At 31.9% G+C, this 27,030-nt stretch overlaps 3 protein-coding genes across 5 annotated transcripts in view; 2 read left to right on the forward strand and 1 right to left on the reverse strand.

The window, feature by feature from the left end:
* LOC125066005 overlaps positions 1–18,788 on the forward strand; it is a 106,340-nt gene extending 87,552 nt beyond the window's left edge. Inside the window, exons 6-10 of one of the 3 annotated variants that reach the window (XM_047673900.1) lie at positions 3,443–3,641; positions 9,739–10,052; positions 14,250–14,340; positions 16,520–16,756; positions 17,897–18,787. In XM_047673900.1, coding sequence (XP_047529856.1) covers positions 3,443–3,641; positions 9,739–10,052; positions 14,250–14,340; positions 16,520–16,756; positions 17,897–18,012 — 957 coding nt within the window. In that variant the 3' untranslated portion in view covers positions 18,013–18,787. Of the gene's footprint in view, positions 1–3,442; positions 3,642–9,738; positions 10,053–14,249; positions 14,341–16,519; positions 16,894–17,896 lie in introns of all 3 variants that reach the window. The other 2 variants (XM_047673893.1, XM_047673885.1) reach the window with 2 other exon arrangements.
* An 801-nt stretch (positions 18,789–19,589) lies between these two features.
* Positions 19,590–21,434, reverse strand: LOC125066025 (putative serine protease K12H4.7). Its single transcript, XM_047673912.1, has one exon. The coding sequence runs from the start codon at positions 21,362–21,364 to the stop codon at positions 19,910–19,912; it is 1,455 nt and encodes a 484-aa protein (XP_047529868.1). The 5' UTR covers positions 21,365–21,434; the 3' UTR covers positions 19,590–19,909.
* Positions 21,435–22,908: 1,474 nt separating this feature from the next.
* On the forward strand, positions 22,909–26,903 carry LOC125077239 (intraflagellar transport protein 74 homolog). The gene is made up of 11 exons (XM_047689123.1): positions 22,909–23,027; positions 23,423–23,549; positions 24,090–24,327; positions 24,421–24,617; positions 24,755–24,931; positions 25,399–25,524; positions 25,721–25,822; positions 25,896–26,201; positions 26,324–26,438; positions 26,510–26,619; positions 26,691–26,903. The coding sequence occupies exons 1-11, from the start codon at positions 22,909–22,911 to the stop codon at positions 26,901–26,903; spliced, it is 1,830 nt and encodes a 609-aa protein (XP_047545079.1).
* Positions 26,904–27,030: the final 127 nt, after the last annotated feature.

Genomic DNA, 27,030 nt, shown 5'->3' on the forward strand with positions numbered 1-27,030 from the left:
TACTTTTGAAATTGGCTACGACATTATTATTAATAACGTAAATCCATAGAATAGTGTTAATGTATCAATTTCTACGAGAAACTGAAGATTTGGAAACAAAATTATCTGCGATCCCAATTCTTAGAATTAAATACAGAAAAAAAAACACTAATAATAAAAGGTTAATTTATAATTGCTTTTCTTTATTTAAAAAGGGAATTTAACTGTGATAAATTTAAATATTCTGTCATGATTGAATTCAATGTAATTCTTTATGCTATTTAAAACCTGATATAATTTGATAATATTTGAATAAAAGTTCGCCAGCGAAATTTATCGCACCATTTCGTCTTGGTATATTATACCTATATAAGTTTTCTTTTTCACATTGTATTAATATTATACTATTACTAAGATGCGTTACATTAAAACTTTATAGCATTGGTCATTTCAGATGTATCACGATTGTTAAACGTACATGCACGATTCACTTCAACCATGACTTTGCCACATAATTTAAACTTGATGGCGTCTAAGGCCATCCAAATTCATGAACTCGTCTATAATTTCAACTGACTTCAAAAACGTCCTCCACGTTATATGTTCGAGAGTGCGTTTAAGTCTTTTTAGTTCTATTTATTTTAATTTACTAAATTTTCATTTTAATGTTCTGGTCGTCGGTCTTATTTTTTGTTCCCGTTTTAAAGTTGATTTTGATTTTGTTTGTTCACGTTATTTGTATTGTGTACCTACTTGTGTAGGTGTTAAGCTTTATTTCGTCTCGCACATTTCCAATCAAATTATGTTACTATCAATCTTGAAGTAATACAATCGGATTAATAATAATAATTAATATAAAAAAAATATAAATTTGATTCATCGGGTTTTTTTCAACAATATTGTCTATAAGATCAGCCTTAGAAAGTCTTGTGTGGGCAGAACAAGTCGTACACCGACCATTTTTTTAATATTTTGTTTTTACTACAAAAAAAATCCTTTATTGAACATCAATCATAGTCGCTTCGTGTTTCTCTATCTTCAATACAAATCTTATTCTAATTAAAAATAGCATGTGTAAGTCGAATGTATACAATACAATTGTTTTTAGGTCTATGTAACATTTGAAGCCCACTAATTAGGTCAATCCAAACAATAGAATATTCACTTCCTAGTACAGAGCAAAACGTTCATTAGTAATTCATACTCCATTAACTACCGTTTATGTAACTGAAGAACAATGTGAAAAGATGGCTTAAGAAAAGAATGGTCATTGCCTCACGTATTTTGTTTGCAATTCATTCAATTATTGTGAGAATTATGAAAGTCAATGTAAGCGAGCAGCAGGATCAGACGCTAAAATGATTCCTAATTTTGTAGACCTTTTCTTTCAAACTCAACTGACGTACAAACACTCTTGATCTACATTATTCTTAATGGATTCTTATAGTCGTTTCCTAACAATACCAAATTGTGAAACGACCGCATGATCCTGAGATTTTTATTCGACTCATCTGATCTCCCACAACAAATTCCCTAACTAATTGATACGAAACAATGCTATCTGTCATGTCAACCCGGTGGTTTCCGAGCATTCTGTACTTTGTAATTTTAATAGATAACAATCGTTAAATCGTACAATATTAATTAGCACGCTATGGTAGAACCATATGCTGCCATGTGATACAAAAAAAACATTAAAGTTACTCATAAAAGTATCAATGTACAAAGGCCTCCATTTTTTTCTTTTTTTTTTATGGCGTAGGTTGGCGGTCGAGCAGATGGGCCACCTGATGGTAAGTGGTCACCACCGCCCATAGACAATGGCACTGTAATAAATATTAATCATTCCTTACATCGCCAATGCGCCACCAACCTTGGAATCTAAGATGTTGTGTCCCTTGTACCTGTAGTTACACTGGCTTACTCACCCTTTAAACCGGAACACAACAATACTGAGTAGTAGTGTTTGGCGGTAGAATATCTAACGAGTGGGTGATACCTACCCAGATGGGCTTGCACAAAGTCCTAACACCAAGTAATTTTCTATGTTAAGGAGTTGAACTTGGAGTTTATATCACCGTTCTTCAGCGGTTTCGGTGTCTTGCATGTCGCTAATAGTGCGAATATATAAATTTGCAATAGTTACAATGTCGTCGAAATTAAGTAAATTAACATAAATTATATCAGCATTTTGTTTATTCATTTATGAAATGTAACTTCATTAATCAGAAACTTTCTAAATATCATTCCATGATGGTCGGTAGTTCACGTTCGTAGGGATAGACGAGCGATGACTTACGAATGAGTGGCGGTAATTTTTTATAGATAACATCGATGTTTCTTGCGGTCAATGTCAAGTCGAATTTGAAACGGCGTCCAGACGCAGCGGACCTCAGCCACAGTTGCAATGATTGTGCAACAAGCCTAATTCAATTTCGTCAACTCGACTTACGCTGCGTTCATGTTACTCTTTTATAAAAATATCTTTAGATAATTGAATTCTTCATAGTAGATTATAAGCTATATATTATGTTATATTATTCATTGATTGGTCGTTCAAAAGTTTTTTAAGAAATATTATTTCTATAGTACGGGTTTCAATTTAGAAAATATAAAACTCATTAATATTATTTACAATATAGTTTATAAATAACGAAAAATAAAACTGGTCCATTCTTTTAATAACATCTTATTTGTATATTATCTTCATACACATAAATAATTACGTTAATGAGAAACTAACGATGAGGCAACATCAAATCAAGCGTTGGCGGCACTCGACCGTTTTATATTTTCATTATTGACCGCTGCCTTGTTATGTAATATTAATTTGATAACATCTCAACTGTATTGATTTGTCCGACTTCATTCGTTTATGACGATGCAATCGTGCGTTTATTAAAACAATGACGTTCCGATTTGACAATCATAAGAAAATTAAGAGTTAATTTAATACTAGAAGGTTATAATAATATAGAGGCTCGTCCCGATTTCGTATGGTTAAAAAAAATAGGTATTAATTCAATTTTTTTACAATATTTTTTTCTGAACTCGATAGCACCCAAACCAAATAAAATACTTTAAAATCGGCTTAGGCGCCTAGGAGGAGATCAGTGACTTACGTACACGTTCAGAAGAAACTGATATTTTTTAAAGATAAAATGTAGCCAACATTAAAGTAAGTCCACTCCACTCAGTCACAATCCACTGTGTGGGCATTTGCCCAAATACATAACGAGCATTCAGTATTGTAAATCAATGCGACATCATTGGAACATAAAAACCCTCTGCCGTTAATTATACTGGATTATTCATCTTTCACGAGACAATAGACCAAGCAGTCAAGACTATACTGAAACACCCTGAGAAATTAATTTTTTATTCCGTTGATAGGAAGGCGCAGCTTTTTGACATAGATTATAAATACTCATTTATAATAATTTTTATTTTCATTTTGTTCTAGTTATTCGATATGAAAAAGTTTCAATCCAACGTGAACCGGGAGCTGCGACGTTCATACCCAGACCGTCGGAGGCTCGAGACGCAATGTTTGAGCGCCATCGCATTTGTCAAATCAGACAACGAACTCTTAGAATGCCCCATCTGGGTGCTGATCATCAATGTCGTCGCCATGGACATGTTGAAATCGAAATTGCCACCGGGTAAGTCTATTTTATTTGCAATTTTTTTATGAATAATTGCCCAGAAGTTGTTTGGAATTGAACCCAAGACTTTTGTCAAATTTAACTCAATCATGCAGTGAAGGAAACCTGCATGTTCTAGATGAAATTTTTTCAAATGTTTATCTGCTGCATGGTAAAGAAGTTAATATATTCTCTTGGAGGCCTTCCCCAATAGTAGGACAAAAGCTGTTACGTTTTCAATGTTTAATTATTTAAAACAATTATATTTATGTACACGATACAAGTACTTCAATCACTATTATACATTGAACTTTTATTTTTGAATTATTTAAGTTACATTTGTAAATTGAATAACGTGATTCAACTTTAACTAACTAAAACATTAAGTTGTTTTTTTTTTATAATGACTAACACTAAGAGGTGTCATTTCCTGTTTCCTTAAATTTTTGTAAGGGGATTTCCAAAAACAAGTATTAATTTTATGTTTTCGAACCTTCTGCAAAAACCTTCGCCCAATAAATTCAATGAACTATTAATATGACCACTTAACTTGACTCTCGCTATTAATGCGTATTTAAAATTATAGATCTATATATGTCCGGTTGACAAGTTGAGTGACCCCTTAAGACATAAATAGAAATGTAAATCTTCGCCAGCCTTACGTATTTTATGAGTAAAATTTTATAAAAAATCTGAAAGCAAATTATTCTCATATAAATTTTAAATTATCGATTGGTTTTATGCAGACGATGGGTAATAAATACTCAAAATTAAACTAAAATATACATAGATTCCCTGGATAGGATAGTACGACAAGGCCACTGATGAAAATTAGCCTTTATTTAATTTACAAACATCACGAACGTAGAATAAAAATGTTCATCGATTTATCAAAAAATCTGCGCATCTATCTGTCTAGCCAATCCACTATGAACTTGAGATGATTAAGCCATATTTTTTTAACCGGTAGTAAGTTTTTGTACAAATTATAAAATTATGCCTAACAGTCATTCTTCGTATTATTAATTGGCTCTAAACGTTTATTAATCGCATAACGCTGATGTTTTGTACCGACGATGCTTTGAATTCTTTTGTTAGATACGATCTTAGACTGTACTAATTAATTTGTAACTTTTTAATATTTTACTCTACAATTTTATGTTCAAGGCGTTTTAAGTTCTGTTATATATTATATTCTAATGAAATATTACAACAGCTATGTAATAACACTGCATTCTTAACTTACATATGCTTTTGATTTAATTTGTTCTTTTATTTCGTATATAAAAGGTGAGTATCAAACGTGTACTAATTAAACGCACATTGACCACGAATTTGTCATGGTACAAGCCGAACAAAAACTTCAGAACAGGAAACCATTTTGTCCAACCCATTTTATTACCTTGGACGTCATTACAAAACTTCTATCAAAATATAATCACTCGAAGACCATGTAGAACTTCCGCATATTAAAAAATCAATAGTACAAAACAAGATAAAACTTATGAAATAAATTGCGAAACAAAAAATATTAGTAAAAAGCTTAAGTAATGGATTAGCCTCAAGCTTTATATAAATTGTTGTACGTCATTAAATAATCTTAATCGGATAGCGTATGCCTGATCATTAAACTTGACGTAAAGGGATGCTACATTTCTCGCAATATAGAAATGAAGAAAGCAAATCAGAGGAAAAATCGCATTAGTATTGCCAAGATGACATAAAATGAACAATACAATTCGTAGAAAATAAATGACCTAACGCGAAACGCCCTGACAAAGACACAGTGTTCCAAATGGACTGCCATGTTTTATCTGGTTGCAGAAAAGAATACCATCTCAATGATGCGCCATGAACTACATTTGTCAAAACACCCTATAAACAATATTTCACAGTAACTAGCAAGTTCAACTGAAGTTAGATTCGATTGGTGCCATTGTCAATGACATAGAGGATAGTCGTGAGATAAACGCCATCTTTATAAACACAAAATCTTCCTTTATTAATCATCTATTGTCCGAACATTACAAGGACGTTATCGAACATCGGTCACGCGTCATCGATTGAGACATTAATTACCGTTGAACACATCACGTAAGGAACACCGCAAATATACCTAATTCTGTTACCTATTCTTATACGCAGTTTTCGATCCAATGTTACAGTCACCTTGTCTCAGACCTCCATCAAGCTCCAGCTTTATGCAATACAACAATGAACCGACCTCAACACTTATCATTAAGAAACAACTAACGAACAAAATTTTAATTTTTATAATGCAACATTCTCACGGCAAACTGCAAATACTTCTTACACAAAGTCGTTATGGCCTTCAATATAGTAAAGAGTTTTTAAATGGAGAAAACTTGAATTTAATTAAAGATTTAAATTTTTTGAAGAAATAAAAAGAAAATTAAAATATCATGAAATTACCATAAATTTAACTTGTATAGATGATCAAGCAAACTCATATCGACAAGCTAATTGATTTGAGTCCAATCAATACTTATCAAATTCAATTCATTTTTGGTAATCAAAAACAATTTAGATATTTTATATTGATTAAAAATGATACAAATATTGTTTTGATATGTTTTCGCGTTAACCATATCTTTAACTTATATTATACTTTAAATATATGTTGTTAATAGTGCAAGCATAACTATTTCACACTAAACTTATTTCATTTCCAGCTATTTTATTATAAATTACAAATCTGATTTAGTTCTCATAGCACGCAACCGCATCAGCTATGCACTGGCTCACTTCTCAGTAGCTCGCTTTATTGTTGTGCAACAATGCAATCTAACTTCGATCTCATGATGTACTCCTCATTTCACTCAACTTTACAGCAAATTCCTGACTTAGCTTAACCATATTGCAAACTTTGCAAGTATTCTATATCCGATATTGGTTTGTTCAAATCATACAGAATTTATGGGAAAGAAACCGCATACTAAGGTTCCCGTGATTTCCCAGCTTTGATATGATTTGCTTCTAGATTTCCTGCAGCGGTTACGCGGTCTAACCATTATTTATTGAATGTATACATCAAATAAAATATTAGATTCCTTTTTTTTCTCAAATAAAAATTGCAGTAGCAGCTTTATATTCAAATCATAAAACCTAAGTATGATGTACTCGTGGTTAGTAAAACTATTGGACGTACTATAAAATACGATCAATTTATGAACTGATATTTCCTGATAACTACTTCTTAAAAACTCCTCTTGCTGTCTAATATATGTTTCCGTAATAGAATCTGCTGCTTTGTTAACAGAGACAACATGTTCTACAGACCGACAAATTTCGATTTCAACACGAAGGTCGTGCGCATTCGTGACTGTCTGTGGCATAACTAGATCGTCAGAATAAATCCATTTACCTATATCTCATTAGAGTGCTCATTTCAAACTTTAGATTATCGACTATTGAAACCTTAAAAGTTGGTCAAATGCAAATCGTGACTGATGTTATGCAAAATAGTACAAATCGACTACAATAGGATGTTTACAACGAATTTAAAAATAACTGAAAGTGAATTTGATGTTGCTTATTCTACTTAATGGATATATTTTGTAACTGAATTTTTCAAATGCTCTTTAACATTTGAAGTTTACACTCGCACACGGAAAACATAAAAATTAAAATATGTTAATAAAAATAATTTTAAAAGAAATACCACTGCATACTTTTTTTACGTCGTTGTTATAATTTACTGCCGAAGAAACCCTTTGAAGTCCGCGTTAGAAATATTATCTTCAATTTATGGCTACAATTTTCTGGACATTGAAAACTTTGGTACCGTTTTAGGATTCAGGTCATTGACAAGGCTAATCTGAATTCTAATCCCGCAGCTGCGAATGCCGCTTCGCTAGACACGTAGATCTTAGGAGACAAGATGTATGATACATACCTTTTATCTTCAATCAACGCACTATTACGAACATATTACAGAAATTATGTTTTTTTAACTATTTTACATCTTAACAAAGTGTTTTATATTTATATCAGGAACACATCACTATTAATCACGCATCAAACCGTTTTAATTTCGGCTGCTTAAATTACATTGGAATAATTTATAAATACATTACGATAACACTGCCTTAAGGCTACTCAATTTTACCAGTCATTATTAAGGGTTCTCGGTTATTAGAAATTAATTATCATTGCCTACTGTGTACTTCGAAAGGTTCTTTTATGTTATTTCCGCTGGCTCATTCGATTTAATTTAACATGACCGACAAACAGTTATTGGAATATTTTAAACTGGAAATGTCAAAACTTATGCTATACGATTTATATGCAATTGTTTGGTGTTGTGGTTACTGTACAGTTGCTTTGCACTCACAGATTCTATTTCCATGCATTTTAATGTAATTAAATGTTTTAGTTTTATTGTAACTTTATTATAGCAGGCGTTTTTTAAATACTTCATTTTATTTCAAGTTATCATTATTACTTATTTAGTAATATGAAATTATTATTCATCCAAATGAACGAATATTAATATTTAAATAATTATTAAAATTTAAAAAAGTAACAGTGAATTTCCTATTGATTGTCAAAGGCCTCCTCCCTATTAGGGAGAAAAATTAACACCACATTGCTTCAGTGGTTGGTACAGATTAGCAATTCAACACAAGTCAAGTAAACAGGTCTTTCTGAAGAATTAATACAGTTTGTATGTCCCAAGCTTTTCTTAAAATAATATATCAATAAATATAAATACTGCGAAACTATGCAAAATATTCTAGTTATAAACTTGTAGATTGAATCCGGGTGTTCTTCGTGGTTTTAGTTTTAATATCATATTTATTTAATAAATCAACTATTCACTTTTATATAACTGATATAAACTAACTTTACTGATGTGCGTATTTTGTACGTAAAAACGTGTTCGTTTTATTATTTATGCACCAATATTTTTTATTAAGAATATAGAACATTAAAAAAAAGAAGAGTTAAAATCCTAACCATGCAACCTATAGTAATTTGTAATAAATTGATGTATGTACAGTCTAATAAAAAACTATTAAACACACTTACTTCTTACTTTATACCTATCATGCAATTTTGCTCATTCTTGGATTGATTCTTGTTCGTATTATATACTAGATGGAACTTCCTGTATATCAAGTACTAAATGGAAATACGGTACAGATAAATACGTTATATATTAATACCTTCAACCTTTACTTCGCATTATAATCGTAGTTTCTAGTCGTGGCGAGTGATTGCCATCCGATCTCGGCATCACGACATTACGCTCGGGTCGATTGCAAAATGTTACCCGACCGAATGCACAGACCGTGTTAGATAATCGATTTAGATTTTTATAATAAAATATTAAAGATTTTTTTTTTTTACGTTTGTAATACTTCCGTCAAAATGTCTTCGAAGTGATTCCAAGAACTCGATATCTTTATTTTATATTCTCTATGTCATAGGTTATTAACACTGATACTTAAACTGAATGTTCTTTAAATTTTTACTTAACTTATTGATAGTATTGTCCTTCAAACTGAAATAGAACCAAGTGGGAAGTTAAACCTATTAAAGAAAAAGGAGATTTTCAAAACGGGATAAATGACAGATTTCTGAGCTAACAAACATTATGAAAATACAACCGAATTGAGAACTTCCTTTTTTTAAATCAGTAAAAATATATATTCCTATAATAAATAGACAAAGTGGTTCATTAACGTAAATCGAAATTTAAATTGCTCCATATAATAAATTATTCTGCCTCCAAATGCGTACATAATTATATGCTGATAGTTCTAACTTAATTGATTCTTTGAAACTACCTGCGAAATAAAAGGTCACACATTCAATACAAACTCGATTCTCATTTGGAAAAGAAAAGGGAGTCAGGATCGAATTTAATTGAGAAACCATTTTAAATTCAGACTTAACGTCTAACGAGATTGTCTTCTTTTTTTGTTTATTTTTGTTATTCAAAAAGGTCGCCAATTATTCCTTGATTAAACAAAACAAATGGATGCGACATTTATAACATAGTAAATTAATTTTATTATATGAAATATATACGTTATAGGAATTGAATGTCAATATTCCAAAAATTTAATCTATTATTTTTGTCTGACAGTTCAAAGACCGATGGATATTAAGAACAGACCTCGCATCCCAATTCCCGACGAAGACCCCTATAGTATCGCCAGCTCTAATGCTAATGGATCTGGATCAAGCGGTAGCTCTGGGGGCTACGGTCATAACGGCCACAATGGACATAATGGCCATAACGGCCATAACGGCCACAATGGTCACAACGGCCACAACGGACATGGGGTTGTTGCCGCGACGAGAGAGCAATTGATGATGCAAATGGGCGCCAGAAGAGGTGAAAAGCCACCTAATCTACCACCTAGAGAAAATGGTTATGGACCAGCCGATATTCCTAAGGTAAGAATTATATTATTTAGATAAATAATATAATTAGATAAATAATATTATAGATAGACTAGATAGTCAGCCAATAAACCGAGATATTTTCATAAACATGAATACGGTTGAATGAAATAAAACTTTTACTACCTCTAATATCCGGCAGAATGATAACAATTACTCAATCAATTAACCATTCAACAATAAATATTCAAACATCAATACAACAAAACTTTCCGTAATGTAAACCGAGGTTTATGTTAAGTAACATTTCATAAAGCAAAGTAATTTGAAACTAAATTAATATCACAACCACGTTGAATCGAGCACACTCGTGATTTGCCCTTCAAATAGTTTAGTTTAATGTAATCCCATTCACACAAAGCATTCCATTTCAATTATTACTGACCGACAAACACATATTGTTATGACCAATTTTTTACATATTAGATGCGGTTACAAATTGTCCGTGTAATTTCAGTGTAAGTGAAAATTGCGTTAACTTATTCCATCTCGTAATACCAGTTTAGATTTTAAATCAAATTGTTGTAACGAATTTTACTTTAGCTATTTTTAGATGCGAAAATTTTCTTAGACAAAAAAGTAATATTCGGGTTATAAAACAAATTAAATAAAATAAAATACCTACAATACATTATTTTAAAAATTTCATTCCAATTTTACTTTTTACTGCAATCATATTTCTAATAGCGGCACTTCACTTGGATTGCGGATGGATGTTTGGATATAAAGTACATACAAACAACTCACTTATGTAATATATAAATAACTCAAATATGTCAAAATATTTGCCTTAAATAGTAACCGCAAGCAGTGTAATGCTACCGACTGGATTAAGTATGTCGCAAATATTTGTCTTACTTAAATCCTTTGGTCCTTTTGGGTCAATAAAACCGAAAAATAGACGAAATCATTAATTTTCTATTTATTTTATTTATGTAATTAAGCAAATATAATTAAATTAATGCAGATATGAAATCACGTAAAGCAAGTTGTAAAAAATATAATACTCGTAAATAATTTTAGAGTATATTTGAAAATAAAACTAATAATATTTATAAAGGACATTAATCTAACGCGTTTCGAAGCGAACACGATACAAGAATATTCACTTCAAATATAAGGGCTATATTAACATTTAAATTGTTACTTCGATAGCGTCAGCTCTCATGCAATGTGCATTAATTTTGAGGTTTTATGCTTCGTGAGTTTCAAAATAAAGTAATTCCAATTATTCGCTAACAAAATTCATATCAAATTTATTATTCGGATTGGCACTTAAAATGAGTTATCAACTACTTGTCATATGTAAAAGGCTTCTAAATCCTTAATCTTAATGCGAAAGGGGATACAAATCACTTTAAACTGGGGACAGAATCGTGAATCACAAAGCCTCTTAATGGAAATCAAACCTTGACCCTAAGATTTGGAATTATAAAGGAGATTTTTAAAATAAAAGGGGCAGTTAATGCATAATGGGACGTTAATGGACGAATTCACTCGAAGCGATTTCGAAATGACTCTCGACATGAATAATGGAATTCTTTAATTCGCAACTTATGTTAATATTTTCTACCTAATGCAATTTTATCAACGGATGATTATTAGTATTAGTAGCCTGTAAATTAATCAAGAAAAGTCTTGGAGCTTATTCCAGGATGTTGCTTCAATGCATTAAATACGAATCCGATAAATTTCCATCCGTCTCATGGAGGTTTTCTCAAGATATTTTAGTTCACCAATGAGCACAATATAATTGTAAACAAAAATTTAGCTGCATCACATAACATTTAGAGAAAAATTAACAATATAATATAACTCTAAAATATCGATGAACGCGTTCGAATCACTAATCCATGTCGGCTCAACAACATTTATTACGTAAAAATTTTTGAAATAAAGTCTTCACAAATTTTACAATTATGTTTTATAAATATTGAATATGTTGCGGTTTGTTTTTTATGAGCAAAATCTTGTAATTATTTTCTCTGTCAATAAATTTGTAAATCTCTTTGATAATCGCTGATACACATATCAAAGATTCTATCGTGACCAAATAAAATATTTGACTCAAAGTGAAAGTTTGGTCATTTAACGCGCGTTACTTCGGAATTCATCTAATAATCCGACATAAGATAGTCATATCTTAGTATCTACAAAAGTGTATCATCAAATCTCACTCTACAGTTTAACAGGTTTGCTTTAAAAAAAAACGGGTGAAAGTTTCCTGACAAAAAATAAAATTATTTAAGCCTTTCAATTATATCATTAGACTGCATTACTTCACTTCGATTCGTATCTTCATTAATATTATATTTATATATTAAACAACTTAATACTGCTCATTTCATATGTTTTTGACTTTTTAAAACATCTTTTAGGAAACAACATTTGCGTTTTTAACACGTGCTTTCTAGCTAAATATCATGGGTTTAACCCTAGACCACTTCAAGCACCTCTTAATTTTCATGGGCTTGCGTCTATAATAAATCATCTTGTTCTTGGCGTTGATAAGAAACGTAGTATAAATCTGCAACCTGTATATCAAACCAATAGGCAGTGCGTCGACATTAGTTCCGAACCTTCCGCTCAAAAGGAGAGAAGGCTTAGGAGCAGCAGTGGTTCAATTACAGGCTGATATTTTTACTTTCTATTACAAGTTAATTTAATCAAGTATATTCTACTTAGATATATTTATATCTAAGTAGATATAAATATTATATGATTTTTTTTTCTTATATGGATTTCCATATAAGAAAAAAAAATCACATAATATCCTGTGTGAATATGTGTATATAAATAATATGATGGTAAGCAATTTAAAATATCTTTTACGTTACAAATTACCGTATAACGCTCAATAATTACTTTAAATGTCAACCGTCTGTTATTTAAGATACAGATCGCTACGAATGGTGCTTAACAGGTTGTTCTTTATTCAAATTGAACAAAATCAAGTTAACAATGGTAGGATCTATATCGATGGTATTTCTGCTTGATCTTATCCTCGCCGCCAAAGATGAATGTACGCAGGCGTGAGACTCAGTCAATCTTCTTATTGGTGTATCCAAATAGCTTGTGCTGTGACATGACAAAGATCAAGAATGTTCATTTTGCAAGTTTACTTTTATTATTGATTCACTCGCCTTCGTACATTCGTGTCACGCTATAAATAACAATGGAAAGCGATTTTAAAGATAGCGATAACGATTATATAGACTTGTTGCTCTTTACGCTTAGTCGAGTAGATTTTTTATCTCGAGATTTACTTATTTATTTATTAGGTTGAAAGGCGATCTTCAATCCCTTTATTATTAAAATATATACAATGTTCAAAACATGCATATATTCTATTAATTTATTTAAAGGCATTAATTATATGCATTTAGGTTCATGCTTAAGCAATTACTTTAACAAAAGTATTACTTGATAAGACAATCATAAAGTAATTTTCTAATTCATTCTTAATAAGATAATAACTAGACAAGAAAAACTCTTTTATAGGGCATATTACAATAGTTTGAGCCAAATTAATAATTTATATTTTATCAAATAAAATATAATACCAACATTTAGTTAAAAGACTTTTACAGACACAATGAAATTGATTAACGTTGATTCGGTCCATTAAAGTTATAAAGAATGACAAAAGTCCATTGATTTATGCGAACGCGTATCGAAATCGGGGTGGCGAGCATCTCTTTCCCCAGATAAGTTCCTCTCTACAATATGAGCATCGTATCACCATTAGTTGTCCATTGATCTCGTTTTACCGTGTAAGAAGATAAGGATAGTCAAGTACCCACGCATTTATTTCTTTGCTGTTAATGTTTTTTCTCGTTCTAGTTTTAATACGATTCTGTATGTTCCGATAATATAATCGTATTGACGCTGTTTATGTACTTTGAAACGTTTCAATCCGACTTGTTTAAAGGCTTGTTTATTAAGTGAGTTAGGAGCTCGAACCAAGATCCGGACAGAGTTATAGTCTGATCAGATTTATAGAATAAAACGAAATAAAAGGATAATAGATTTGTTATGTTTAACCTTTGAGGTTACAACATATTTCAATTAGTAGCAACTTAAAAGACAACTGAAAATATTGTGTACGGTGTTAAAGAGGATTATTTTCTTGTATATTAAAATTGTTGATGTTCATTGAAGCTAAATATATCTTTCTTTTTTCTTTCACAGCCGGATTATGATGACATTGAAGTGAATGAACGCGTCCCTACACAGTTCCCGAGAGGAAAGTCAGATAAAGGAAAGGACAACAAGAAATATGGTGAGCTACACACACCCCTCAAATACATAATTGTTGACACAAAAACAAAATCTATTTCCAAACTTCCGAACCACAGTTTTCAAAAGTTTATGCTTATTTTGGTCTTATTTAATTAGAACCTTCAAAAGAAATAGTATTTGTACTTTCCCTGTAGTAAAGAGCACTAATTAAAATACTCGTCTTTAGCATTAAATTAGGGACACAAAACACTGCACTAAGTACAAGTATTGTCGCTTTAATTAACTTAAAGGAAGATACGAAAAAATATCCCAACAATCGTTGCATTAATTATTCCAAGGTAATAAATTTAGTACAAGAGATGTACGGTAGACAACTCGGTTTGTGTAAGCTAGGGTACCATCTCTATTACTACTGCCTTTAGAATTTAATTTAGAGTTATCTTCTGGTCGCCCACACTGTACTTCGTCCCACTAGTTGGCTATTACAGAGCTTTGAAATGTATATAGACTACTGAAGGCGCCTACATGAATGCCTAGCTTCCTATGTTTGGTCATGTGTAAAGATCCTCTTGCGTCTCGCTTTTGTAAAAATAAAAGTTTCGAGCTTGAGATTCTCATTAAAAAGTATTTGAATTTTAACTAAATGCTAATTTGATTTCATTTGAACTAACTTTTAAGTTTAGTTTCTTTAAGCGATGCTAAGATTAACATATATAGTTTCAGTAATGCACGTATTTTAATTCACGCACTGTTATTCATGCGTGGATCATATGCTTTACAATTTCGTTGCAAGTGTGAATATCGAAAAGTCAAACGGCTTATCATTTATAACTCTCAATATTTCGAAATGCTCTTACAAAACAACGCGAATGACGTATACACATAAATAATAAAATCAAAATGGTATGCGTTATATTGAATATATTATCGGATTCTTACTTTGAAACTATAAATATTTTACACGTCTTAATATATAACAATGTCCGCGACTTGTTTATAAAGGACTTTATTTATCTTAATATTATGACCTACATCATTGCTGGTCGTAACCAAGCTAATTTTGTTTGAGTCGAATAATGTGGGACGTGTTAGGATTTTAATAAGTTGCAAGAAACGCTTGGTAATCAGGACATGTAAAACTGATACAAAATGAATTCGAACCGAACCGAAACCGAAATGTGATCTCATCGGGATTACCGTCACATTTAACGTAACGTGGGAAAATATTAAAATATCATAGTTGTCACTATACGATAACCCAATGACAGAGTAAAGATAACCAGACAATAGAATTACAAATTCCATGCGTTTTGCAAATTTAATATTTACACTACAAAGAGTTCTTGATTATTTTTATTTATAATACAATTATCACAACACTTGACAACTTATATGTAGTTTAATTTTTATTTCAATAATGACCGCTAGCTTTTTAATACGTCAATCTCGAATCCATAATGGAGATGATAGCTTATTTTAGATCTCGACCAATGATGTCATATCAATTCAAGGTCAAACTGGTTTATTTAACTTGAACCCCTGGAATTGAAATAGGTTATAGAATAAAATTTATAATATAAAAATAATGAATACATGTTTGTAATGCCATGGCGTCAACTTAACAATAGTAACCTTTTTAAAAGTGACTGGATATCAGCAAAACTATAACAGTATTCATCAAGTTTCATTTAACGCATGCTCGCTTTGTAAATGACGTGTTCGGTTCACGCTTGCTCCAAATGTCGGTCGTTCAGATGGTGCAGAGGTTACCAGACAATACCGTTTCGCAACCTCTGCCTGACATTTGGTCATATCCTTGATATTTAAATTGACGGTATTCGAGCTGCAGGCGTAGGATGCGGAACATAAGGTGCACGCATTCATTGTTTTAATTTGAAATACTTTTACATGATGTCTCGTGAACTGCATGATTGATCGGTTGCTTTTTCTTCCGTTTAGAGCACTTAATACTGACTCATTGAATGTAGATTTTGTGGTACAAAAATAATCAACTTTAACATTTTGCTTCCTAACGAACGTGAGAATGTATCCTTTGAAACGTTAAATGTTATGGCGGGTTTTAGATTGTAAATACAGTCCATTTAAAATGTTCACACGTTTTGCTATAGACACTTATCAAAATCATCAGGTCTAGTTCTATTGTTTATTGCATGCAATTTTAGAAATCACATTTATCAAGGTAAAATATATCCTTCCAGATGATCCCTACTATTGTGGCCTGCGCGCTCGCGTGCCCAACTTCGTGAAGGCGACCGGCAAGCACGTGCTTCCTGCGATGACAGAGCGCCTGACGCTGAAGGAGGTGCCGGTGCCGAGCAAGCGCTACAGCGTGGCGCACGCGCATCCCGGCCCCTTCCCTGCGCACGTGCCACCCTTCGCCCACCCCCTGCCCCAATCAGCTCTCTGGCACGCACGCTCCTACGAGAGTGGAATCGGTGCGTACGACCGTCCCCCGAGAAAAGAGAAGCTCATGTTCCAATTCTATCCCGACAGGGAGCGCAGGCTGCGCCCCATGATGATCCAGCAGCCACGCTAACTAACGCACTTTATCCGACTCTTCGCTCCAGTCTTGGTATTTACCTTTCTCTTATACGCTTAGCTTGGTTGCACCTCACCCGATGCTTCGTAATTTCGACACTTTACCTTGTCTATCCACTTCTACCCTCACCTTAGACTGTTGAGATTTCTCTTTCAATTTGTGTTCAATACGCGACCATATTCGACTACAGCGACCAGAGACAGCCGCTGGACTTCATCATCGCAAGCTTCGCTTTCATCCCAAATTAGATGTAGTCATCATATATTTGAGTATATATCTGATATAGAGAATGAAGCGAAGGTTTTTTTCCGTAGCACAGTTACTAACAAGCTGCACGGAATTATCGGTACCAAACCGATTATCCAATACAAGAATAAGTTTTATGTGTTTTGAATCTAACATGCTTGTGAGTTAAAACATACAAAAATATATCCCCGTAGGTACAAATCCCAACGTGTATGTAAGCTCTTGAAAGCGATCGACATGAACTCGTGATCATGTATGCCCTACGTCAGGAACTTGTTTGTCGTTTTTGCAATCGAACGAACAACCATAGAATTAAACCAACAAGTACTAGTATTTCCAAAGATCAATAAATATTTTGTTCAGAAATAAAGTTCGACATTTTGACAATACATGGGATTGTTCTTAATATTCATTAACACTTACATAATATTATATACATATATCTAATAAATAATTAAAATATAATATAATATTTTTATACGTAACAACAATCAAATTAGTCTGTCGACATTGTAAAAAAAAAATATATCCATTTTTAGAGAAGAAATTACTTTTCATTATAACATATTACAACATGTAAAATGAGTTTTTTTTTTATTTTGTTTAGTATTAGAAATAATATATTGATGAGAATTTAAATTAGGGTACTAAAATCAGAAAAAGAATCGCCCGACATTGACAAATCTACAGTAATATATGACATTGTCAACATTCACGAAAAATGACTACTCACCACTGGGTGGTCTATCATCTACTACCTCTTCTATAAAAAAAACCTTTGATATTTCAGACGGAGAACAATACGACCCATATGCACTTTACGGCCGCTTGCCGATTCCCGGACGCGGATTCCCTCCACCACCGGCTGCCAACGCTCGTCACATGTTCATCGGAGAATGGGACTAAAGAAATATTCGCACACGAACACCACAAGGACCACATTAGCTTATATTGATAATATCACTTCGACCAAAACTCTTTGACATTACGAAACTTCTATCCATGATTAGTTAGTCTTCTTATGATGCAATATTAAATTCCATATTTTATATACATAAAGAGTTAGTACGAAAATCGTAGCTGTATCTTTCTCACGTAATATACGATTTAATTTTAGAAGAGAACAGCCGATCGAAGTTTCGCAAGAGTTAAACAGTCTCTTGAGAATTGTTATATTGAAGTGATGGTATCGAAAATTATATTGTAAATACTTATTGTAAATTATGATTATAATTTACTTTTATGTTCGACAAAGTATATTCGAAACGACATTTTAGTATAGAGTCTGTAATATAGATTACTAGTAATGAATTATTTACCGTGTAGAACGTTCTAGATTAGTGGTAGTAGTTAGTAATGTTAACCTAAGTGCTTCATCTTCAATAATCACTGCCAATATAAAATAAAGACGTTCTGAAACGTTAGGATTTTAAAACATTACGTTCTTATCTTCTGAGATTTTTGGAAGTTACAAAATCATAATTTTTACTTATATAATATATTAAATATAATAAGTTTCGTTTTTAAGTTAAAGTGTCAATCCTAGTCAGCACAGGGTTGGAAATCTGGACGTTGAACACTGGCTTTCTAGACTGCATTTGATATTTATGAAATTTATTATTTTTCTCAATATTGTCACTTGAAATATTACGAGAAAAATAATAATAATTTCTCGTTCGAAAATGAATGAAAAAAATTGTAAATTTTAAATGATACTTCTAATACTTCTAATGTTAAAATAAGAAAATGTATATCTTTTCTCTCTTTGTAAATAAAAATTTCCATTTTAATATAAGAAGTTAGTTGTTACTTAACTAAGTTTTCAATAACTTAATATCACATATACGCTATTTCTGTTATGGTTATATTTATCAATACTCAATTATGTTAAACTTAGTATAATATTTTTGTACAATAATTTTGACATTTTTTTTTTATCGTTGTCAATATTTTTACATTTTTTATAAGCTTATAATTTTAACCCAAACCTTTAAAGTAAATTAAAAATTTAATAAATATGTACATTGGAGTCTATATTACTTGCTTAAAACTGAAAAACATCCTAAATTTGAGTTTCGGAGGTGCTACACAGGTTACCATTCTGTTTTATGTAACTTAGGTATTATCTTAATTCTAAGACTTCTTTGAAATCACAATATTTTATGTAATTATTTTCAATCATTCGATTTTTAAATTTTCGTAAGCGAACGAAACGAGTGATACTTTTTCTAAACATCGTTTTCGATTTTTAAAAAATATTTTAGAACATTTTTATAATGTAAGTGAAATCGCTATGACGAGTGATTCAATTATTTAATGTTTTGAAGTATATGAATATGTGAATAAATTATTATTTTTTAAATCGAATCGCTGTACACTTGTAGATACGTACGGCGTCAACATCCGCAACCTGTAACGTAGGGTGTTGGTTAAACAGTAACCTAATTTAAGGAACATGTGTATGAATCAAATATACAGTTATTTTAATAAATATTTTTTTTATTTCCAATCAACAATATAATATTCCTAATCAAATATAAATATACCACGGTCGACAGGCATTTAGCGAATATCCTACCACTAAAAATGTATTTATTGTTTGATTTATAAGAGTGAGTGAACCAGTGTAAATAAATTTATCTTAAGCAATCATGGATCCAATAGTAGTGCCTCGATTTGTATGAGTGTATGAGAAATGGTATACTGTGGTGATAATGTCTATGGTTAGAGTTTAACACTTATTTGTTGACTTGGTTACATGAGCGCCATCTTGATGAAATATATTTAAAAAGTTTCACGATCATTACATAGACAAGTAATCACCAGCTCCTATCCAATTTTTAATAAGGTATCTGATATGTTTCCTGGCTTCTCTTAATTCTTCAGAGTCTCCTTTTATATTCGAAAACAAATCTCGACAGTGAGACGCCCGAGGTATTACTACTGCTGGTGCTTTATACGACAAGTCTTCTAAAACGCTTAGAGTACTCCACGGGTCTAAATCACCATTCGAAAAAACCACATTTGTGACATTCGGTTTTAATCCTCCATACATTTCATTCGTTCTTTTTACGCCTGCATCAACTCTTTTCTCGTCGAATTCGGCTCCATATAAAGCAGTACACATTTTTGTATAAAAATCGAGTCGAATATTATCCGTGAATGGTTGCGATTTTGAAGTTGTTGTCTGAAAGTAACCGAATTCTGTACAGGTTTGATAAACCCACGCTAAGATCCAATCATTTTCCTCGGCACGAAATTCCTCTATCATTGCATTAAAATCATAACAATAACACCCCGTCCTTACAGACCAAAAATTTGGTTTTGACACATTCTGATATGTTTTAAGTACGATTAAAGTACGATTAAAATTTTTACAATGATCTTCAATTGTATCTGTAGTACCGTATTGGGAATTATACATAAAATCGTCAGCTTTGGAAACGAAAAATAATTGCTGATTCTCCGACACTGTCATATCGCATTCATTGCATATATTTTCTTCTTTCTTTAATTGTTCAATACCGTCGGAGCTTTGTAGTAATTTATCATATCTAGCAAAAATATTTCTTATGTTATCCAAGCAACCTGTACCACCATATTGTTCATAGTTATCATTTACTTTTTCTAAGTATTCATAAAAGTCCGTCTTGGCTAGAACAGGACCACTGCTTGCAATAGCGGCATCAACTAGATCAGGATACTTCAATCGCATCCAAGCCGCCAAGTTTCCAGAGTACGAACCACCGATAACGACGACTTTAGAATTTTTGAAAATTGGCAGCAATTTAATGGATTTTAATAATTTTGCATTATCAGCGAGTGCCTGTCTTGAACTTAAATATTTAAAATTATTTACATCTGTCGTATTCAACGGCTTACTCTGACCATAGTAACGATGCTCTGAAACGAACATTGCACCATGCGTTTCCTTTGCTAAGTCGTACATTATACCTGTATAGATCCAACCAGATGAAGCTGCACTCTCACCACCCAAAAATAAATAGATAGGACCGCCTAATTTCCAAAAATTTAACCCTTCAAAATATCTCATATTCCATTTTCTTCGTTCTTTTGGGTCGAAATGATCTAAGTTCTGTTCAATCCATCGCGTATTGATATCCCCTCCTATAAAGGCCACCTGAGAACTTAGTTCCAAGTTAAGATGATTAAAAGTATTCCTAACATCGAAAATTCCAAAACTTTTTGCAAAGTTATGATTAAATATTAATAGTAACGAACAATATTTTAAATACATTTTATAATTATTTTTGAACAGTCGCGTTCTCTTTTTGAATAATGTAATATGACTTTAAGTAATCGTACCTTTTTTTACTTTTTACTATTTATTTTACATAATTAAGATAATGCGCTGAATATTATCACCTACTTAAAATTATGCTGGCGGGTTATGCATATTTGCTTTATACATATTAACTAACTGCTTCAACATGGTTTACATTTAAAATAATATGCTTATGTAATTTAATTAAATATTATGTCGAAAATTACTTAATTGTACACAAAATTTCTTACAAGTGGAAAATTTAATTGAACAATTCGATTAAAATGTTTTGTACATCGTACTGCGCACTTTTGTCTAGGCGTACCAATAAAAGATCTCTTTCTGTCAATCTTTGAGACAATTAGAGAAGAAGGAGAATTTTAAGAACAATAGTAATTAATCAAGAAGGTAGATTTATAAATTAAAAAATAATATTAGGTACTTTATATTTAAATAAATACTATTTATAATAGGAGGGAATTAAAATAAACAGAGTTAAACGGTAAAAAATAAATATTCAAAATATAAATTAGTATAATTAGGTATACTAATACATAGTTACTTAACAATGAAGTCTAAAAAGGATGGTAAGTAAGGGTGTGCAACGGTCACTTTTAAATGTGCTGAAAAGGAATAATTGCAAATGAAAAATGGAAGGATAGCTGCCATAAAAAATTTGGGTTGTCTGGAGGAAATGGCTACTTAACCATAAGGCCGCCCGTTCTACTCTACAATAATATCTAAATTTTTCTTGTAACATATTTTAATCTGTATCATGTGGTGTACAATATAGTATAAATAAATAAATAAATAAAAAATAATAATAAAAATGTCTAAGATTCGTGAATAGCTTGCGGGAACTGCTTTAAAAGTGTCGATCTTAGGCTGTGATAGTCTTCTGACGAAAGATAAATAATGGAGCACTCTTTCAGACAGCAAGGAGAGAGGAAATTAAAAGTACATTACATAGCAGCGAGAGAATATTATGCACATTCGTACTTAAAGTCGTAAAGGGTAGCTAATATAACTTTTGGAGATAGTCTCATGATCGTCTTTCCTTAGGACAAATCCATATTAATTTTATAAATACGAAAGCAACTCTGTGTGTCTGTTCTTGCATAAAGTATTATGATTTGGTATGGTTGATGTGTCAAAGGAGCCACTATTATATCTGTACACACACTGGTATTGGTATAAGGTATTAACTCCAACATAAGTCAAATAGTTATACCAATACTACAGCGACAAACTTTGTCGAAACTCATACGAATTCTTTTAGTTATGTTACTTGTGTCACTTATGTTACTTATACGCTTATAGTTCATGATTTTACACAAAAATTTAAACGCTACGGCGTCGGCCTTTGCCAATACGGTGTGTTAACAGCTTAAATATGTCATTCTTGTTGCCATAGCAACGTATAAACAACAAAGCTAGTGCGCGTGAACGTACCTATTTAATTAATTATTAATACAGCTCTCATTGGATGTGAAAAAAGTAATTAGATTGAAGTGAATATGGATTTTTCTGAGAGCAGCGCAGAACGTGTTAACACTGGCAGGAGAACTGATGTTCCCAGACCGGTCTCTAGGAGGGGCTACCGCGAGTATACTAACAGTGGATCTGCAATATCAAGGTAAGTTTGATTATATATTTTTGTATTCGTTTCTACAATACAAATAAATATAGTTTTCTTTGGCCTCAACTAATTTTATATAAGTATTATAACATTAATGAACGATGATAACAAAAGTATGCCATTCTTTCTTATGAATTTTTATGATGTTTTAACTAATGTTGAAGATATGATTGCAGCGTTTAGAATTGTTGTCATAATGTAAAATAATTATCTAATTTATGTATGACTGTATTATATTTTGAAAATTATTTAAAAAAAAATCCATACAATTAAGTAATTTTAGTTCAATAAGGTAATATTTCTACGAAAAAACGTAATTTATAAAGCGTTTACGACTCGAAATACGGACATGAGTGAAAATTTAAACGTTAAACCATAATTTATTTTCGTAGAAGCGGCACAATGAGGCCCACGTCTGCATATAGAGGTGGCACGGCTTCTCGCCTTTCAACGGCCGGATTTGGTCCAGCGCCGCCTACTGCAAGCAGGCAGACCACTGCTATGACCGGATTTTCAATGGTGTATAATTAGAAATTAACTTCATATTTGTTATAATTAGGTGTTTACTACCATTAAACAAACTGCAATTTATTACTTAACTCTGAATTAAATTAGATGTCAGACAAAATTGCATGGATTTGTTAATTGCTGGATCTTTAGTAGGAATGAACTATTCAGTTATACGTAATGCACATTCACAAATTTCACGAATAATTATTCTGATATATGATATATATGATATGATATTTTTTTTCGGTTATATTCGCATTATAAACCAATATCTCAAATAAGAAAATATTAAAATGTCAAAAAAAAGTGCTTAGAAATGTCTATTATTGAGTAAAAAAAATGTGATATTTATTAGACTACTGGCGAGTTGTTACAAAACTTCTTACATATTTGTTCTAGGAACTTTTTCAGTAGTACAAACAGTAACCACATCGTCCTTAGTGCGGCCTGTTTATAAACCCTAGTTTTTTTATTAAACACTTTTATATAAATAATAGCGTTGTTAAAGTCGATTTTCGCTATTCCCTTAAATTTTTATTCTTTAAATAGATCGATAGACCAATAACTCAGCAAGGGTTATCTGGTTTACGCACGAGCACCGCTCGAGGATTCCGCAAGCGGCAGTTGCAAGATAAACGATACTGGGAAGAGCTTATGCAAGTGAAGGTAAGAGAGATGAAAGCTGAAATAGCAAGACTTTCCGAACAAGCTGATGCTGGGGAAAGGGAAAAATCGGCGAAAAAGCACTACGAGAAGAGAGTCAGGGAGTTAGCGCAAGAGTTGACAGGTAATATTTTTTATAAGATGTCATAAAAAATATCTATAAATAATATAGTATTTCATTTAATAAATATGACTGACATCATACATATTTTTTCAGATTTACAAGGACGTTTAGCAGATTATAACACTGCTATTCGTATCGCTAACGGCGAAGCCACCAAGTATTCAGTAGAAGAACAAACAAAAGAATTAGAAATTAACAATAAAAAGCTACAAGAGGAAGTCGAGCAAGTGTTTTTAGAGAAACAAAGAAAAGAGAATCAATTGCGACAACTCAGAGAACAATTAGACAAGGTTTTAAATTAATTACATTAAAATATACTAATATTTAAGTAAATAATAACATCCAATTATGGCCCTAATGCGGCATAATGTCTGTATATAGTAAACGAATACTAAAGATCTATATCTTTATTTGTTGGTTTGTTTAGGAACAATCGACAATATCAAAGTTACTCTCTGACATGACTACAGAGCAAAAGTCACAGTACAATGAACTTGAAGCTACAGCAGCTGGTTTGCGGGAAGAAGTGGAGCAAGCGAGGATTCAAATCGATCATCTAAATCGAGAGAAGGAAGAGTTTACCAAAGAAATAACAGGTTCACAGGTAAAGGCGACATTTACAATATTTATCCAAGTGTTAAATATTTATCATGTCTAAGGCTCAAATGTGTTATATTGATTTTTTTTTTTTAATTAGTAGCCTGTATATTTCCCACTGCTGGGCTAAAGGCCTCCTCTCCCTTTGAGGAGAAGGTTTGGAGCATATTCCACCACGCTGCTCCAATGCGGGTTGGTGGAATACGCATGTGGCAGAATTTCGTTGAAATTAGACACATGCAGGTTTCCTCACGATGTTTTCCTTCACCGCCGAGCACGAGATGAATTATAAACACAAATTAAGCACATGAAAATTCAGTGGTGCCTGCCTGGGTTTGAACCCGAAATCATCGGTTAAGATGCACGCGTTCTAACCACTGGGCCATCTCGGTTATATTGATATTAAGGTATAATTATTTTATTCTATTTGCCCTATAAAATAACCTTAATGTAGTATACTGATTTCATTCGCAGATTAAAATGAACTTACTAGAATTACATCGCAGATTAGGAGCCGCTGAAGAGAAACGTGATAATATAAAGAATGAGATCAATAATCGCTTAGATCCACAAGAGGAAAGAGAAAAATTACTATTACAAGTAATGACATTTATGCATTCGTAATATTATTATTTATATAAGAATTGTATGTTTTAACGTTTATATGTCCGTTTGAAGTGTATTTCGATTAAGAAATACATCATACATAAGATCAAATTAGCTTTGATTGTATGTGCCAAAATTTTAGAGGCAATTAAAAAATCGTAAAATACTTCTAATTATATTAGATTTTCAGGTACGTGAAGACAACGCAGCAATTGCATCACTCGATAGCAATGCAGCTAATCTTAAAGACCAGATCCGTAAAGTTCAAGAACTTATTGAGCAAGCCGAACAGGTATGATAGTATGAGGTAACTTATTTGAAAGAATTATTTTGTAGAAATTCATGAAAATCGTTTTGTCCACTAGGATCTCGAAGAAGGAAATTCTGAACGTCATCAAAAATACAGAGAATTGAAGAAGAGGGAAGAAACTATGGACGTGTTTATGTCGACATACGAAGAAAATGTTAAAAAGGAGCAAGAGAAAATTGAACAACTAGAAAAAGATATAGTTTTTGCTTTAGAACATAGCAGTTCTAATATTGATCTGGATTTGAGTGAGATAGATTCTCTCAAACAAAGAGAGGGATATTCTTCTTTAAACGACGACAGTAAGAAAACTGTTGAAAGTTTAACCAAAGATTACGAAAGATTTCAGGCTAATTTAAAAAAGGCTAGTATACTATTTTTAGTCATATAGTCATGTTACATTGCCTAAAATTAAATATAGCATGAAGAATATAATATATGGTAAATAACTAAATAAGTTGGAACTCTTTATTTTCTATCTTACAGGCTGAGGCGACTCGAGAACGACTCGCAACAGAACTGCAAACACTTCCAGAGAAAACATTGGTTATGAAAGAGGAGCTCGTGACATTGACAGATTTGGAAAAATTAAGAGACGAAGGTCAGTTCGGTAAAATTTTATCGATAGGCGATTTAATACCTCAGATTTAAAATTAGCAATTTAATTTACAGGTGAGGAACGAAAGAAGACTTTGGAGAATGAAATGAGAATGCTCAAAGAGAAGTTGGCTCCGACGGAGAGTGCTGTTGTAGAAGCTTCCAGTAAACTGAGAAAATTACAGGTACAATTAAGTCTCTAATACTAGCATAAGTTTCGGTAACAAATAAATTTACTTTTAATAAATAATTGCAGGAGAGCTTGGACGGTAATGAAATGTATGCAAAATTGAACAGTTTAGAGGAAAATCTTGCACAACTGGAAAACAGAAAGACTGTACTTGAAGAAGACATAGCGTCTATAACTTTGAAGGCAGATTATGAACCTATAAAGAAAGAAGCCATGACTGAACTTGCTGCTTTGAATAAAAAGATTATAGAGGATCTTAATAATAACAAAACATATTAATATGAACTTTATTCAAACATTCGTATATTAATGAAAGTTATTTAATTTCAAATTTAAATAAATATGTAGTATATAAAAATAGTTCAATCCTTAGGAAAAGAGTGTTTCTAAATAAAATTCTACCAAT

This window comes from Vanessa atalanta, chromosome 1 (assembly GCF_905147765.1).
Source record: "Vanessa atalanta chromosome 1, ilVanAtal1.2, whole genome shotgun sequence".
NCBI classification, from domain to species: domain Eukaryota; kingdom Metazoa; phylum Arthropoda; class Insecta; order Lepidoptera; family Nymphalidae; genus Vanessa; species Vanessa atalanta.